The 17044-nt window shown below is 28.5% G+C and overlaps 1 protein-coding gene across 2 annotated transcripts; it reads left to right on the top strand.

The window, feature by feature from the left end:
- Positions 1 to 6657: 6657 nt before the first annotated feature.
- LOC136974754 (homeobox protein HMX3-B-like) lies at positions 6658 to 16499 on the top strand. 2 transcript variants are annotated; one of them, XM_067269697.1, is made up of 2 exons: positions 6658 to 7385; positions 15620 to 16499. In XM_067269697.1, exons 1-2 carry the CDS (start codon positions 7040 to 7042, stop codon positions 16216 to 16218), a joined length of 945 nt encoding a protein of 314 aa, XP_067125798.1. In that variant the 5' UTR covers positions 6658 to 7039; the 3' UTR covers positions 16219 to 16499. The 2 variants fall into 2 exon arrangements, with proteins under 2 accessions (XP_067125798.1, XP_067125797.1); XM_067269696.1 differs by having other exon boundaries at positions 15569 to 16499.
- Positions 16500 to 17044: the final 545 nt, after the last annotated feature.

Here is a 17044-nt window from a genome sequence, read left to right as displayed (position 1 = left end):
ACTGGAAAAAATTCAAATTTTTGTCATTATTTTGTGTGAAATCTCACAAAAATAGATAGCATCTTTAGAAGTATACACAAAATAGCTCAAAAGAATGAGAGGATAACAAAAAAATTTTTGGAAGAATTTATTTAATATATAGAAATTTAAAATATTTATTAAGTTTATTAGAGTATAAAATAGAAAAAGAAGTGTAGAAAATTCAATTCTTTTATGATTTTTCCATCGAAAATAATAGCATAGACCACCTGCATTTCCACATGATTCACTGTTGCAACTCGTCTGCCGTAATCCCTGGACGCTGGACATGGCCTTGGGGGGTAGACACCATCTCCCAAACCGGGATTTACTCGAATCTGGACTTGCATCCCCCGGTGGAGAGCCGATGTGGCGTAAAATACCGTAATCTCTTCTCTGATCAATGTTCTGATGAGATCCAACACAAATACTGTCGTCTGTCGCATAATGGGACTTCTTACGTGACGTCTGTTTTGTCCGCACCACCGCCCATAAGAGAATGTGATAAAGCAAGGGCCTGTACTAGGAAAAAAAAGAGGAGAGTAGCAATCGTCGAATGCAATGTTCCATCGGTTGAACGAACGTGACAGTAACGTGTAGTCCCATTCGCTTCTACAATTCAAATCAAAGAAGGAATTGGAAATTAGGTGCTATGTGCCTTATTTTTTCCGCTTCTCACATCGGATTTTTGTGATATACAAAAACATTTTTATCCTCGTTAAAAAGAGGGAAAAAAACTACAAATTGGGAAACGAATTTGTTAAAGCTACCGATTCAGGCGCGCGAAAAAAAATAATTATTGTTCGTTGTTCGGCTTCTCCTCATTACAACCGACCTGTACAGTGAAGCCGCCTTTTCGGGTGACGATTTATATACGAATATGTTTTTACTTATAATTTTAATTGTTTAAGTTAGATTCTTTTTAAAATTAATATCGATAGAACGGATAATAAATCATTTAAAAATTTTAATAAACAATTTTTATATATATTTAATATTTAATTTTCATTTAATAATTTAAAGCAATTATCTTAATGTAAGATAACTCATCTTTACTGCGTTATATTATAAAAATTTAGTTATATTTTAAAGATTTTTGGCTTAATTTATAAATAAAATAGTATATTATTAAGTTTATAATATAAAGAAAACATTAAATTTGCTTTTAAATAATTTTTTCTCCAGGGTGTATCTAGATAATGTATTTATTTAAGAGTAAATACACAGAATAGGCCTAAATATTTGCTATAACATTAGTTATAGAATATCCTTTTATGAGATATTTCACACCATTCTCTGCAGAAAATTGAATAAAGAGTCAAAAGCATCCGGCATCAAAGTAGGGTCAAAGAAGAGGGCATAAACTGATTAACAGTTAAAAACCCCCGCTGTCATCTCCTAATTCGATCGTTGTATAAACTCTGATCCCCTGAAGCCGAAAATCGCGAGTACAAACTCGTACTCATAGTATTGCTATAGTAAGGTAGGTGGGTCATTAGATTAGATTTCACCCACCAGGAGAGCAACCAGGAGTCTAATTCGATAGTATACAAACAGTGGTGATGCATTAGGAACCGAACGGTTTGGGCTGTGAGGAGGTAAAGACAGAGAGCGAGAGAGAGAGACCGCAGACCCGTTGACAGCCTCTTGTAACATCTACTCCATTAAAATCCTCTTAAGTGAAGTTGGATGGTTGAACGGGGGCGAAAATTTCATCACTGTATTGATGAGACTCAGGATGGACGGGTCCTGGGTTAGATTTACACTTCGGTAATGGCTAATCTAGTGGTGATGTTGTCCCCTGGCTCCCGTGTCCTCCCATTACTGAGCTCTGTCGGCCGAGTAATGACTCAGTCAAGCGAGGGGAGCCAAATGGGGGTAGGTAACAGGACACTGCATCCACACAACCACAGTTAAAACCTTGATTTATTTTTCTAGCAGGTAGACTAATACTAGCATATAATGGCTATCTTATTGATAATAATTTCTCACTTTTTTAATATTATTCTAAGATAAGCTAGGATTTATTTAATTAGGATCACTACTCACGCTTCTAAATATTATAAAATGCATTTTATTTACACTTGTATAAGGAACTTTGAGTTCAATACGTGTCTAATTGCTTAAGATACACGAAGAATCTGTTCTAAATGTATAGTTTTCTTCATCTTCCTCTGAATATCCTTCGTGCAAGTTATTGTATTTTATTTTAAAATATATGTTTTAATTTGTAAAAAATATTTAAAATAACAATATAATAGAAAACTTGTAGTACAAGGAAACGGCAAAATTTTCCCGCTGCTGACATTGTCATTTCTCAATTGCCATCAAGTAGGTAAACGTTAGAAATCGATACAGATTTTTAATTTTTTTAAGTGCTGTTTCATTAATTAAGCAAAAATAAATTATTATTTTAATAAATTATCAGTAGAAATTAATTATTTTAATATAAATAGTTCTAATTATAACGAAATTTACGTATTTAAATGGATAGAAAAATAACAAAATTTATTAAAATTCTTTTATAATTTAATAAGAATTTTTGTTTTGTATAAAATATTTTTAAAAATTTGAACTTAATAAACAGTAACTTAGTTGAATAAATATATCTTTAAATCCTTCAGTTCAGAGGAAGAGTTTTGGATGAAGTAAATTGAAAATATTGCTTAGTAAAAGGTAAATTTTATTTAATTTTTAGAGAAAATTTTAAATTTAAGCCAAAATTTATTAAAAACTAACGCTTATTTAACCATATTTAATTAAATATTTTATTATATTCTTAAACATAAAACAGCATCTCAGAAAGGACGAAGAGGAAGAGGAGAGGATGCTGAGTAAAAGGTAAAAGATAAACTAATTTTTATAAAACATTTTAAATTTATTTTAATCTAAAATTTATTAGAATTAACGCTTATATAACCATATTTAATTATAAATTTTATAATTTTCTTAAACGTAAAACATCATCTCAAAAAGAAGGATAAAAGAAAGGTAGAGGATGCTGAATGAAAAAAATTGGGAAAAAATTGATAAAATTTTGAAGTGTATAAATCTTATATTCCTTCAGTTTAGTTATAGCTTAATTCAAAAGGAGATATATAGAAATAAACAGTAAAAGCCATCTGTAATTGGTCACAGAAGATCGGTGCCGTTCCCTGTAATCAAGGTTCGGATGACACAATGATGTCTTGCTCCTGTTCTAGGACACATCACAACGACTGACAATTGTCCGCTAGTTAAGTCGTCTGACACAAGATGGCTCTTATTACGTTTTCCGTTTTAACCGTCTGGAGTGACGTCTAATGTTACAAGTCGAACTAACATGCCATACTCGGATTACAGGCAAGCGATTGAAGAAATCATCTCGTCAATGCTTCCCCCTACCTAAATCTGTGGTTCTCTTAGTCACTGACTACACATGACAACACACGGCACCCCCTTTCGCATATATTCTTCCTACTCTATGCATTTTTTTAATCACGTTTATTTATTATTATTTACACTCATCCTACGCTCCTCCGCATCTTCATTCGCTCCTCTTCATCCTTGCTTATTAAATTCATTAATATTTTTCTAGATCTTTATATAAAAATTTAACGCTTAAACTTCAAACTATTCTCGTTTTACACTGTCGTTTTCGAGTTTTTAGTTAAAATAATAGGTATTTAAAGATGCGAGTTACGCATCATCCAGTGAAGAACTCTGGAATATTTGTGTTAAAAGTGTAAATTAATGATGATTTTTAAAAGGAATTTTAATAATATAATTCAAATTTACTAACTTTTTATAGTATTTTCTAACTAGAAGTTCTGATGCCATAGGCTTGTTACAGATGCTAAACGAAAATAAAGGATTTAATTAGGTATAAAATGCTCTGATTAGGACGCATTATGTTAATATCAATGAAAAAAACAGTGGCTTGAGACTAGTGTGTTCTAAAGTTAATTTAAGTTAATAATGTGATAATGGTTAATCATCATGCCTGATTAAAGATATATAATGCAGGATTAACAGTGAACAATAAAACACTTCTGTAAGGCAATTACTATAATAATAATTTATGTTAATATTACTATGACTTTTCATTCAACAACTTGAGGAGATGATTATATGAACTTCGAAAAAATAAGCTTTATTGTATGTGCTTTATGAAGCTTAGAGATAACTATAATCACGCAAAGTACTCAGAAATAGTCTATTATAGGTTATATCTCTCCAATATAATTTCGAGGTGAAAAATGCATTTGCACACTTTTATGGTGAGTTTACAAAGGATTTGTTATAAAAATTAATACATTTTCCTTACTTTAAGGTTAATTATAAGGTTTAGAATTGAAAACAGTTAAATATATTTAGTTCGTAAGCATAAAAATAGTAATTACAACCATTCAAACTAGAAAAGATGATTGGTTATTTACCTATTGAACCATGTCAATCGAAGGAAAGTAAACTATTGTTAAGGGAGGAAAATGTGCTTTTACGCCCATTGAGAAGCATACGTTAACTTATTCTTCCCTTCAATTGTTGCTTTAGAGGGGTCTGAAGAGAAGAAAAATCATAGAAAGAGACTACCTTGAGTGGTTAGCAATTTGTCCTTTAAGTGGGGCTGTTTTTCAGACTAGGAGTACCTACTTCTACCCCCCTGTTTAAATACTAGACAAACGTCTGATATAACAATACAGTCATGCAGTTTAGTTGAGTGATCTGTTCAGATAAATGTCCAAATGTACAACGGATCAGAGACGGGAGATGGAGATTAGCATTGAAAAGCTCTTGGGAAATTCAAAACAGTTGAATAGATCTAAGCTTAATTGCTGCTAGACAGGCTCACATTTTGACAGAAATTCTCTTCATGTTCCTCCCTTTTTTCCTATCTCCTATACACATAAAAGCAGAGGTAAGTTTCTTTCTCTTACTATACAAAAAAACACTAGACTCTATGTAAGATAATTCGTTAATTCTCGTCATTCGAGCCAAATTTGACAGTTGAAACTTCATGTAATAGTAAATTTTACATTTGTCTTACAATTTTACATATTTTTTTCTTATAAACTATCACAAATTTATATTCATTTACTTCATTTTCCATGCTGTAACCTTTACTGCAATTTGCTTCTCGAAAAAGTACTGTATTTAAAATTAATTTTTTAATGTTATTTACGCAATTATCTGATGTTTATTCGATAAAAAATGACAATTAAATTTTTATGTTATTTTATAGTTAACTTAATATTTAATGTATAAACTTAAGAAGAAAGTTTTATTGATTTAAATGTAGGAGTTACTTTTAGCAAACTATTTGTATATTAATATATGGACTATTTAACTAAAGTTCACTCTTTCACAAAATTCTACATTTCATGCTTAAATTAGTTACAATTTCTCTTAATCTTTAAACGTTTTTATATCAAAATTTTAATAAAAATCCACAGTAAATTAATCTGAATATTTCAGGTCAAATTTCCGACTTTCCCCAGCTTAGAACAACTCGTTCAACTATTTAGAACATAAACCAGGAGTCATATTTGCCGTTTTGAAGGTCTAGATTTAGAGGTGAGTTACATTTAGAGGTTTATTTCTGTATGTTACGTTAGATTTAACTAATGACAATTGGTTGAAAAGAAAATAATTGAGCGGGAAGATTGTAATCGAGGGAATTGTAAGTTTAGGGATTTCTCCCCAAATTTAGGAATAAGTTAGGGGAGGAAAAAAAAAAAAAAACTGTTTTGTAAGTTAAGTATGGATTAAAATTAAAGAAAACCCTGCCAAAATTTCCTTTCTTTAAAACAAATGATAAAATTGACAACAAGCAGCAGCAAGGGCATATTATTGCAAAATTGTAGTTATTTGTTAGAGGAATTTTAGAGGTATTTCCCATCTCATTTAGAGGAGTTTTAAAATATTTTCTGTTATTTTTGTTGGTTTCCTGGGTCAAGGTGACAACTACGCCAAAAATTGGTTAATGACGAATAAACGAAATAAGCATTTATTCGTTTAAACGTTTATAAACGTCTTTTAACATTTGCTAGTTAATTATGCATAAACGTACGATTAGCAACAAGCTGAGTCATTCACATTTTTCGAATATTCTAGAACTTTTTTCGTTTGAATACATTTTTAATGGGCCAAATGATCTTTCACTCTCAATTTTAAGGATCTTCCGTAAATTAAATTCCGTACAATTAAATTCACGAATAACACCTGAGAAACTTGCAAGCTTTTGTGATCGGTATTTTGTAAGAGAAAGCATGTGGTAGTGTTCTTTGTGCGGCAAATCAGAATCCAGCTATTATTAAATTCGTTATAAACCTGAAATTACGGAGTCTGGTTTATTAATTTACTCGCATATTGGCTATTTTGCGAACTTTTTTATTTTTATTAAAATTCTAATTTTAAGTTGTAGTGATCTATCCTCCAAACTGGGACAGTTTTAAAAACGAGTAATTCTGAAAATGGCTGACCATAATATATATTTTTTTAAAAGTTTATTTATGTATTAACAAATCAACATAAACTCCATAATAAATAAATTATTACCGTTTTTTCAAATTTGAATTTTTAAATTTAGTCGCTAACGGCTAAAAACAAGCGAGCGGTTAATTTCGTTTTTAAAAAAACACGCGCCAGCCAATAGAAAAACCTCTGGTATTTTACGTAATAATTAAAAAAAAGAAAGAAAACGAAGGGGGGCGGGAGAAGTAAAATACGTCTGTTTGAAAATTTGAGTTTTTTAAAATGTCAATTTCACGAAATCAATACGAGGCTCTTACGTTGCTTCCGGCAAACGCGACCAATCAGCATCGAATGCGAGTAAAGAGGCGGTGTTTGGAGAAGACCGAGGGTTTTCTCTATTAGACACCAAGTCGTCAACAGCCAATCGGCAGACTCGAAGCGCGTTGCTTGCCTTAGTCGCCTGTTTAACCAAGTGTTTTCAAATAGTCGCTTTGAACTATCGTGTTTTCTTGATAGGAATGTTTTATCCGGATATAAACGTTTAAATTTTTTCTAATTTTTATGAAATATGTCATCGAGATCGTCAACACCTCAACCCATAGTCGAACAAACAGTATCAAAAGAACCTACTTCACCTGCTAGAAACCCATTTTCCATTAACAGCATCCTGAATAGGAAAGAAACTAAACGTAAATCGTTACTGATTTGTGTACAAGATCAAGAATGTGCTAATATAGAAACTACGGCTGCTGTTACGCATTTATGTTACGATCCACATTTACCTTCCGTTATTGGGACCTCTGTGTTACCAATTTCTCCAATTGTTGGTTCTGTTCCACGTAAACCCACACCGTGGTATCCCTGGGCACAAGTAACACCAGATAATGTACAGATATCTCTAGAACATTCTGCAGGTAGGTTAATTGTTTTTTTAACGTTTTTTCTGTATACATATGCTTTAGTTTTTTTGCTGTGAAGGTGTGTTTTGTGCTGTTCTACGAGTCTTGATCATAGTTTTAACGTTTCGTATCTCGTTTCTACGCCTGTTTCATGTATATAAAACCCATACATTTTCTATAAGGAGAGCTCCAAGTGTAACGTTCGAATGCATCTTTTCAGCTTTTAAACTGTGAAATCTACAAAAGTTTTATGCTTTGTCGAATTTTAAACGTTTATAATTTATAAATATAATTTTCATTTGTGTTTTATTGGTTAATTTATTAATAAAAATTGCTTATAAAAAAGTTATAGTCTTATCAACGTATTAGTAAAGGTGCTTTATACGCTTGGAAAAACTAAAGATAAAAGCGCAATTTAGAATTTTCTAACTTAAAAATTATACGTTTTATCGAATTTTTAACGTTTATATTTTATAAATATAACTTTTATTCGAGTTTTAATGGTTAATTTATAAATAAAAGTCGTTTATAAAAATGTATGGCCTTATTCACCTTAAATGAACGTGCTTCATATGCTTGGAAAAACTAAAGAAAAAAACGAAATTTACAATTTTTTAACTTAAAAATTGCTTCATAAAGTTATTTATAATAAAATTATAACATTTAAAGTTAAAATCATGTAAAAAATATTTACTTTAAAGCGAATTAATTAGGAGAAATTGCAACGTTTTAAGCACTTCTATACGCATGTTACTATATAGACTAATTTAAAATAAAGTTTAATAGCTTTAAAACCTTATAAAAACTTATAATTTTGTTTTTTATATAAAAATTTAATAAAGAAATTTATTATAAATGATATAATTATCGATCGAAACGTATAAAATTTTAAGTAAATCAAGGAAGAAAGAGAAGATACATTAACTTACCCACTCGATACATTTACAGAACCATTATTGTGATCGTATATAATTTATTTATCGAATGGAGCCTATAGGCAGCAATATTTTAAATTGTTATAGTTCTATCCAGTCCATAAAAATCTAAGTTGGAAAATCAAATAAAAATTGTGCAATGAGTTCAATTGTGTAGGCTCTCTGAGAGCATCTCTGTATTGTTCTATTTTCTATTTAAACGTCCATTGGGAGTTCAGAGACAATGTTACTGTCTATTTGAAGTATTGTTCTTCTTGAAGTGATCTCTTTCCAGATGCTCTAAGACATCAAACCTTTTTTTTATTATATCAAGAAGGGGTAATAAAAATAGAATCACAATTTATCATCTATTTCATAAGGATACGCTCACCAATACACTTTAAAACAATTAATTAAACACTATTTAATTAAATTTCAGTTATTCTAACACATTTTTAAGTTTCTAAACATAAAACTCACACTAAAAACAGTCTTTTAGAACATTTTTTAAACTCTATTTTCTTCCTTATCTGATGCGGATTTTAAGAGGATAAGTCTGGATAAACCGTTATATTTAAGGAGGGGGGAAAAATAAAGGAAATTTATTACCAGTGATATAATTTATTAATTTAGAGTATAATGCTATATTTTTTCCGTACATTCCGTTATTTTGTCACAGTCTGTATGACTGTAAGCTCTTAACAAAACCATCAAACTTCATGCTATGTGACACGTGTCGTGTTACTGTTATCACCATGATGGTTAGTGCTTGTCAGCTTATCGATGATAGGATGCTAGTTCTTTGCTTTGTCAACCTCTAGACACTTTCATTTTGTTCTACACACTTCATTTTCGAACTTACTCGCATTACATGATTCTCTAGATACATTTCAATTAATGGAGTTTGTATCGATTCCTGATTCAATTAATATCAATAAGCGATGCTTACTACAGATTTATTAATATATTTTCTCGTTATATAACTTAATTAATACTTAATTTACATATTTATTATTGTATATCGAGCTTTAAATATGCTATTTTCTAGCCAGTCTATAGAAAATACTATAATATAATAACGAGCAGCATCCCCAATCTCCTTCACTCTACAGGCCTATAATTATAGTATAAATATCAAATTTGAGTAGGTAAATTCACTTTAATTCGTAATTTGACACTACAAAACATTAAAATTAATTAATTTTATATAAATTAGACCCTTTTTTCTTCAAACAATGCTTCGTTTTGTGTATAATACGCACTAAACTCTAAAAAACCGAGCGAATTTACATGAAAATTATTAAAGTCTTCCTGTTTTTAGAAGAGATGAACGGCAGAATTAGGGTTTATATTTTTCTTGGTTATTTTCATAGGAAATTTATGTTTTGAATTCATTTTAGGATCTATAATTGAGTGTCTATGTTAGTAGCGTGTAGCAAATTAAATGCATTTAATGCAGGTCACAGTATAACTCGGATATCTTCTCTTAGAATAGTCAGCCATCCAGATAACTTTCATTAATAATAGTTTGTCAAGCCTTGGGGAACACTTTCAACTTAAACATCCAATTCTAAATCGTACTATCTAAATGGAATTTCAACTTATTTTAAATCTCTAAAGATGAATAAATTTTATTGTTAAATATAAACGAAATCTTTAGAGAATATTAAATTTAACTTTAAAATTATAAAATATATAAAGTTTTGTACACGTATTTTACATTAAACATGAAAAATTTAGATATTAAATATAAGAGAATCGCATTTGAAGCGTCTCGTCTTCACGCATCATTTAGAGACTTTCATCTTTTAAACATTAACATTGAATTAAATAATTAATAAAGAAAAATTTAATTTATATATTTATAAACTTTATAAAAAGCAGTTTTTAATTATAATAAAATAAATAAGATAAATGTTTTTAATCATTATTTTAAAAAAGGACTAAAATGTACGTCTATACATTATAAGACTGCAGTGCGCGCTACTAGAATTAAAACTTTATCGCAATTTTTGCATAAATTTTAATAGTTTTGTGCTAAAACCGTCTAGATTTATTGTAAATTTATATTTTAAAAGTTTCTTTTAATTATTCATTATATAGGCTATATTTTTTTCATTTATAAAAAACTGTATACCGTTGCGTGTAAAGTTTGCGTAGATTATATATTTTTGGAAAAGTACAGTTAAAATGTGCTTAAATCTTGTTTTAAATTAATCTTTATACTTTATAAAAGGTCTAGGAGCATTACTTACTTCTAAATTTTTAATATACATATCAATAACATGGAGAAATCTGTAGTAAAGTCTCCTTATCACAGCATCAACCATCGCATCTCTTCTACTTAAATGCCGTTATGTCCGTACGGAAAGCTAAGTTGTAATGCTATTGTAAGTAATTATAACTTATCTCCTGCTCATATTTGATTATTAATCGAATTTGCTTCTAAGAAAATCGCTTTAAAAGACTTTATTCCGAATCCATTTTGTTATAAAATCTACATTAAAGCATTATACTTTTTCTCTCCATTTAAACGCTTATATTAAACAAATCTTTATAGTTATGTAAGAAACTGTGATAAATTTCCATTAAAAAATAAATTTTAATGAAAATATTTTAAAGTTTACATTATTAAATTGAATATTTTATCATTTATAACTCTTAGATGAGCCTATTGCTAAAGATGTTTCATGTTTACAGTCACCTATAAATGACTGGAAACACAAGAGATGACTAAAATTATCTTATTGATATGTAAAATTTTTCCTATTATGTATATACTTATGAGGAAGAAGCATATATAAGAAAAATATTACAATATTTAATTCAATTTTTCCTACTAAAAATTCCATATACGAGATGAACTTGAGTAGAGGGTGGCTTCAACTCAATGCTTCTATTTAAGACAAATTAAATGAAAATCTTGCTAAATTATTTTTAAAAAATTTTTAAAAATGCTAATTAATTTTTAAGAAAAGGTATTTGCGAAATTTTCGTTTAATAAAACCCATCGGTTCCGAATTTTTCCCGAAAAAACCCTCACATACAAGACGAACTTGGGCTTCACTTCGATGCTTCACATAAGCCAAATTTAAACGAAAATCTTGCTAAATTAATGAAAATATTACTCAAAACGCTAATTAACTTATAAAATACAGTATTTATATAATTTTCGACGAATAAAATCCATCGGTTCGATGTTAAATCGACATCAACTACTTCACTGTATCTCAAGTGGTTACGATCTATATGTATATAGATATATATTTATATATAAATATATATCATTTATACACATCACAAGTTTATCATTTCATTTTTCTTGATCTAATTCTCACGAGAGAGGAAGGTTTGTAAACTCGAGTATTGTATAAAACCAAAAATATTTCGACATCTATCATATAAGAGTGATATTTTTTGAGTGTTTTTTCCTTTAAGCCATTTGCCAGTTGGTTTTTTTCTTTCCCTCCCCTTCTTCCTCTCTTTCTCTACCCCCTTTTACGTCATACTAAGGGGACGATGGAAGTAAATTTGTTGGAACAATTCATCAAACTTTCGTCTTCCCCCACATCCATTTCTGGGTCTGCAAAATGTCACATTTAATGCTTAGATTATTGATTCTTCACTCTATATAGTTCTATCCAAACCTAAAGGGAATTTTAACAGCTTTCTTGGTCTCAGCTGTTAAACTTATTAGATCGTACATATTGATTGTTCAAATCTTTTCCCAAATGCACCAATTTGATTTTTCAACTACTCAACTTGATGTTATTGATGACACCTTTTTTCAAAATTCATATTTGTCTTATAACTCTTCTTAGAAAGCATTTATCATCCGCTTTCTTCTTGTTTTATAGAAAAAATAGGGAAATATATTTATTTAATTGGTTTGAATTTTTTAAAAATATTTTTTCGTATCATTTCTCAATGTTTTTGTGTAAAAATGCGGTTTTTTTCACCCGCAAACTTTAATTTTTCCTTCAATGATAATCGTGCTCTGTGTTTTGCTCTTGGTTATCTTCTCGTCTCTTCCTAAATCTAATTTAAATAGCTTAAATTTAAGAATCATACATATTTTTCTCTCTTATTTCTTATTATTTTCATAATAAATTAGAGTTTCTTAAACACAATTTTAAGTTTTTATTAAAAGAAATCGTACTTCAATCTACACCAACATTTTGTCTTCTTCAACTCCCTTACTTAAATCTTAATTATAACTAATTAACAATTAGTTTCTTAAGTTATATTTTGCGATTTATTCTATTTCAAAATTATGTTTTAATATAAGACCTTGTATATTTTATATAGAAACAAGAAAAGAGTGTGCTTTAACTCCTCATAAAGTTTTTTAAAAGATGTTTTGTAGTTAAAATTCAATTTGCTTTCATTCTTGTTTTTAAAAATGTAAAAGCTTATTTGGATAATGGAGTATATCAAATTTTATGAATTGAACGAATCTAAATTTAGCTAACGTCTTATGACTAAAATAAAATATCTAAAAGTCTAAATTTCTTTTATTAAATATAAGAATCTTGTACATCTAGTGACTTAAGAGTCCTTTCTTAGAGATTTCTACTATTAATGGCATAAAAAAATAAAAGATTCAACTAGTAAAGTGCTTAAAGTATAATATAAATTATAAATTTAAAATTAAATACTTTAATTTTCTAATTAATTAGATATTTTCTTCAATTTTTTAAATAAATTTTTTAAAGATCTGACACTAAGTGAAATGCAAAATATAAGGCCAAATATATGCTAAATTGTTAAAATATATGAAAATATTGATGAAGAATTTGTTAAAAAATTAAAATTTACATAAATTTATTTAACATTTTTATAAATTATATAAAATTTTCTCACTTTTAAGCATGAGAATCTAAATTGATAATCATTAGTAAGCTCATCCACCTATCAAGCGAATATACTATACAAAATGTTTTAGAATATTTCTCTATAAATAACGGTGTCAGAATTAAAGTACATGTATTTATTAAGGCTATTGTTATTAAAAATTAATATCAAAGAGATAATTTTACGCAGAGTTATAATATTTCCAGCTAAGAAGATAAAATGCTCCAAGTAACTCTAAATGTTCGGCTTTTTCTTCGAAGTTATAAGTCATGCAGAGAAAGCAGCTGTACAGGTGTTTATCAGAAAGCAGACTCTCAGAAGATGTTATTATTTTACAAGAAAATGAAGATTAAACATGAAAAGAATTAATTTAAATCTGTAAATAATTAATATTTAAATCATTTTTATAGATATTTTTGATAATTTTAAAGAAATTCCCACTCGAATAATCCAGTAGACTTATATAGACGATACATGTTTTATTTTATGGATTTGTAATCGAATGCTTTCACAAACATAAATTCTCTTCAAATATCTCATAATATTTGACAGTTTTCATCGATTTTTATTCTCGCTAAGTCATTTAACGTCTGCTTTACTCCACCAATCGGGATTGTCACGGCATTTGGTAATAATCTGCACAATCAACTAGATGATTTTTACTGTTATCTCGTTCAGAACTCGAAGAAAAATTCTCGAAAACATAAAAACTATCGAATCGATTATATCTATAACTATTAATCAGATGCTTTTGATTTATTTCAATGTATATAAACCATAAAAAATGAATTATTCTAATGTATATATCCAGTTCTTTCACTGTGTAAAGTTGGATATTCCTTCGTTTGTTTTGTGAATAAATTAATAAAAATTGATAAAAATCTCATTAAAAATTAATTAAATCATTTTAAATAATATATATTTACTATCGTTCAATATGTTTTCTTAATTTTAATCGAAATTATCTGTAGAATCCTTAAAGAAGTTAAATTTCAGTAGATAAGTGGAGTATTATTCAAGATTTCTAAATTAAAAATAAATTTATTGTGTTATATTTATTTTCTTATTTTTTAAAAAACACATTAATGCTTCAAACGTTATATTCTTTATTTTTAATACAAAAATCTTTATCCAAACGTTTTTCATGAGCATCTTTAGAGTAATTGCTGTGTGAGAATTAGGATGTTTTCTTCTTTATCTATAATAAATGTATTAAGAATTAGTAGAAACATATGAGAGAATCTACGTTATCGTATTAAAGTTAATGTATTAATCTTAAATGATAAGGATAATAAATATGAAAGGATAATTTGAAGAAAGTTACGTCTAGTTACTTCATGCGTTGAGGAAATTTCGATCAGGAAACAAAAGTTTGCTTATTAAGAAGCCAAAAACGATTAAACTTTTCGAGTTCGATCGCAGAATTAACAGAGTGGAAAATAATGCCATTAATATATTTGAATTATTTAAAGCGAATGGATGCTTTAGAGAAACTTATTTCTACATAAAACTATGGAAATTTTATAAATAATTTTTTAAAAATTAAGTAATTTTAGATGATATTAAATGCTATAAATACAAAATATTTAAGAAATTATTCAGAATTTATATAATTTTTCAAGGAGTAACACGAGGAAGGTTTGCGTAAGAGCGATGCATTCGAATCATTAAATCGTTAATTTTCGTTTAAAAAATTAAAATTATTAATAAATTTCAATAGAAAATGTATTATTTGATTTAATTTTTACTCGTTTTTTTAAATATTTTATTTATTAAATTTAAATTGCTTGCAGTATTCTATACACAAGAAGCCTTTTACAATTAAGTGTAATGATGGATCTACTTAATTTATTTTAATAAAAAGTAGGAAAAAATAAGAAAATAATTGAAGTAAAATGACGATAATTTCGAATCGTTTTGCCTCCTTAAAATATTCTTTTCTAATTAAAGCTTGAAGGCGACCTTTTTATGAAAGAAGTTGAAAGATCCATTAATTTGTTAATTACATGAATTAATTAAGTGCTACTTACTTTGTCTTTTGTTAATTTAAAGAATTGACTTAGGTCAATAGGTAATTTATACAAATCTCTTCGAAACAACGTTGTAAAAGATGACGCGTAACTATTAATTAATTATAGATGTATTTTTCTTATGTAAAAATTGACTTATCTTAAATGCAGTACAACCCCGTTTATATTATTAACTTTTTTAACCTTCCTGGCCTGGAAATAACGCCAAAACACTCTCTTAAAGTGTTGTAGAATTGAATTTTTAACTTTAAACTGTCGAATTTATCATCAGAGAAGGGTAAAGATGCGGAGGATGAGTGCGGTTTTTTATGAATAAATTGGGTTTTACTGTGTTTATTTTTTGTAAAAATATTTAATGATAATTTGTATAAAATATTCTTCAATATTTACAATAAAACAGGAATCATCTACAGAATAGGGAATGATGACAGGGTCTCTGTTTACTCGGCAGGTACACCGAATACACTAGCCAGATCGTCACAGACATCAAGCCATTCAGAACAGATAAATGCAAATAGCCCAACATCCACACCAGCAACGTCACCTGTACCAACATCAAACGTCACATCTACAGAAGCTGAAGGGGATGACTGTACAACAGGTGATTGCAGAGACGACAAAAATAAGAAAAATCGTAGGAAAAAGAAGACGAGGACAGTATTTACTAGAAGCCAAGTATTCCAATTAGAGTCTACATTTGATATGAAACGTTATTTATCTAGTTCAGAACGTGCAGGTTTGGCTGCTTCTCTCCATTTGACCGAAACACAGGTTAAAATATGGTTCCAGAATCGAAGAAACAAGTGGAAAAGGCAATTAGCTGCTGAGTTAGAAGCTGCACACGCTGCAGCAACACAGAGATTGGTTCGAGTACCGATTTTGTATCACGATTCGACTGCTGGCCCTCCTACGCAATCTGCAGATTCACCTAATGCTCTAGGAGCCAATCCTGCACCTACATTATCCACTTATCCTTCACTTTATTATCATCCTACTTATAGTGGAGCGCAATCTTCTACAGTAAGAGCACCGTTGCCAGGACTTGTTTGAGGATAGAATAATATAAAAATATATATAAAATATATATAAATAAATATATTTGCTGATAGATTCCAGGTGGAAGAATGACTTTACATCATCATTACGATAACAAGATGAGGAGGAAGATTTATATCCGCTTGTTCAACGAATCAATGTTTTTTGCTTTAAAAGTCATATTCTGGAGTCTATGATGATGAAAACACTTGTCGAAAATATGGAATTATCCTAATTATTTATTAATATCTTATGAGAATCTTGTACATTTTCGGTTTATATTTTTCTTTTCTGAATCCTTCTCGTGTTATGATTTAATTATTTTGTCAAACAGATGATGATCTTTCATGAGAAAATTCGCTAAAAATTCGAATTTAAGCAAGCGAAAATTAATTTTAATTTCGTTTAACGTAAATATAATTGTTATATCATTAAATATAATTGTTTTTGTTGTAAATAATAATTCAATTTTTTGATTTAAAAGGCAGAAACCTCATTTCGTTTCTATATGTATATAAATGTGTTATATTAAAATCTATGTCATGTGTGATTGAATGATGGAATTCTTTGTTTGTTGATCATTATTTTCCTTATTAAACACTAATTATATATTCTAGTCTTATTAAATTTCAAATATTATCATTAATTATAAAGTTCTCATTAAGAAAATTAGGGAAAAAATGTTCAATTTTCTGCACTTTCTTACATCGTTCTTAATTTTACTGCATTTTATCCGAAACTTCCTCCCTCTCAATTTTCTCATAATTTCTAAATTTTAAATGAAAATCATAGATTTTTATTTAATTATTTTGTTAAACATTTTAAGTATTTAAAGAAATAT

Source organism: Centruroides vittatus, unplaced genomic scaffold (assembly GCF_030686945.1).
Source record: "Centruroides vittatus isolate TY-2023 unplaced genomic scaffold, ASM3068694v2 contig_355, whole genome shotgun sequence".
Lineage (NCBI taxonomy): Eukaryota > Metazoa > Arthropoda > Arachnida > Scorpiones > Buthidae > Centruroides > Centruroides vittatus.
Note: the sequence above shows the minus strand (reverse complement) of the source record. Positions and strands in the feature narration are given on the sequence as shown.

What these genes read in the sequence shown, in the direction of transcription:
- LOC136974754 (XM_067269696.1), top strand. Translation starts at nt 7,040, where the DNA reads ATGTCATCGAGATCGTCAACACCTCAACCCATAGTCGAACAAACAGTA. An exon ending in ATCTCTAGAACATTCTGCAG is followed by an intron (nt 7,386 to 15,568) that starts GTAGGTTAATTG and finishes ACAATAAAACAG; the next exon opens with GAATCATCTACAGAATAGGG.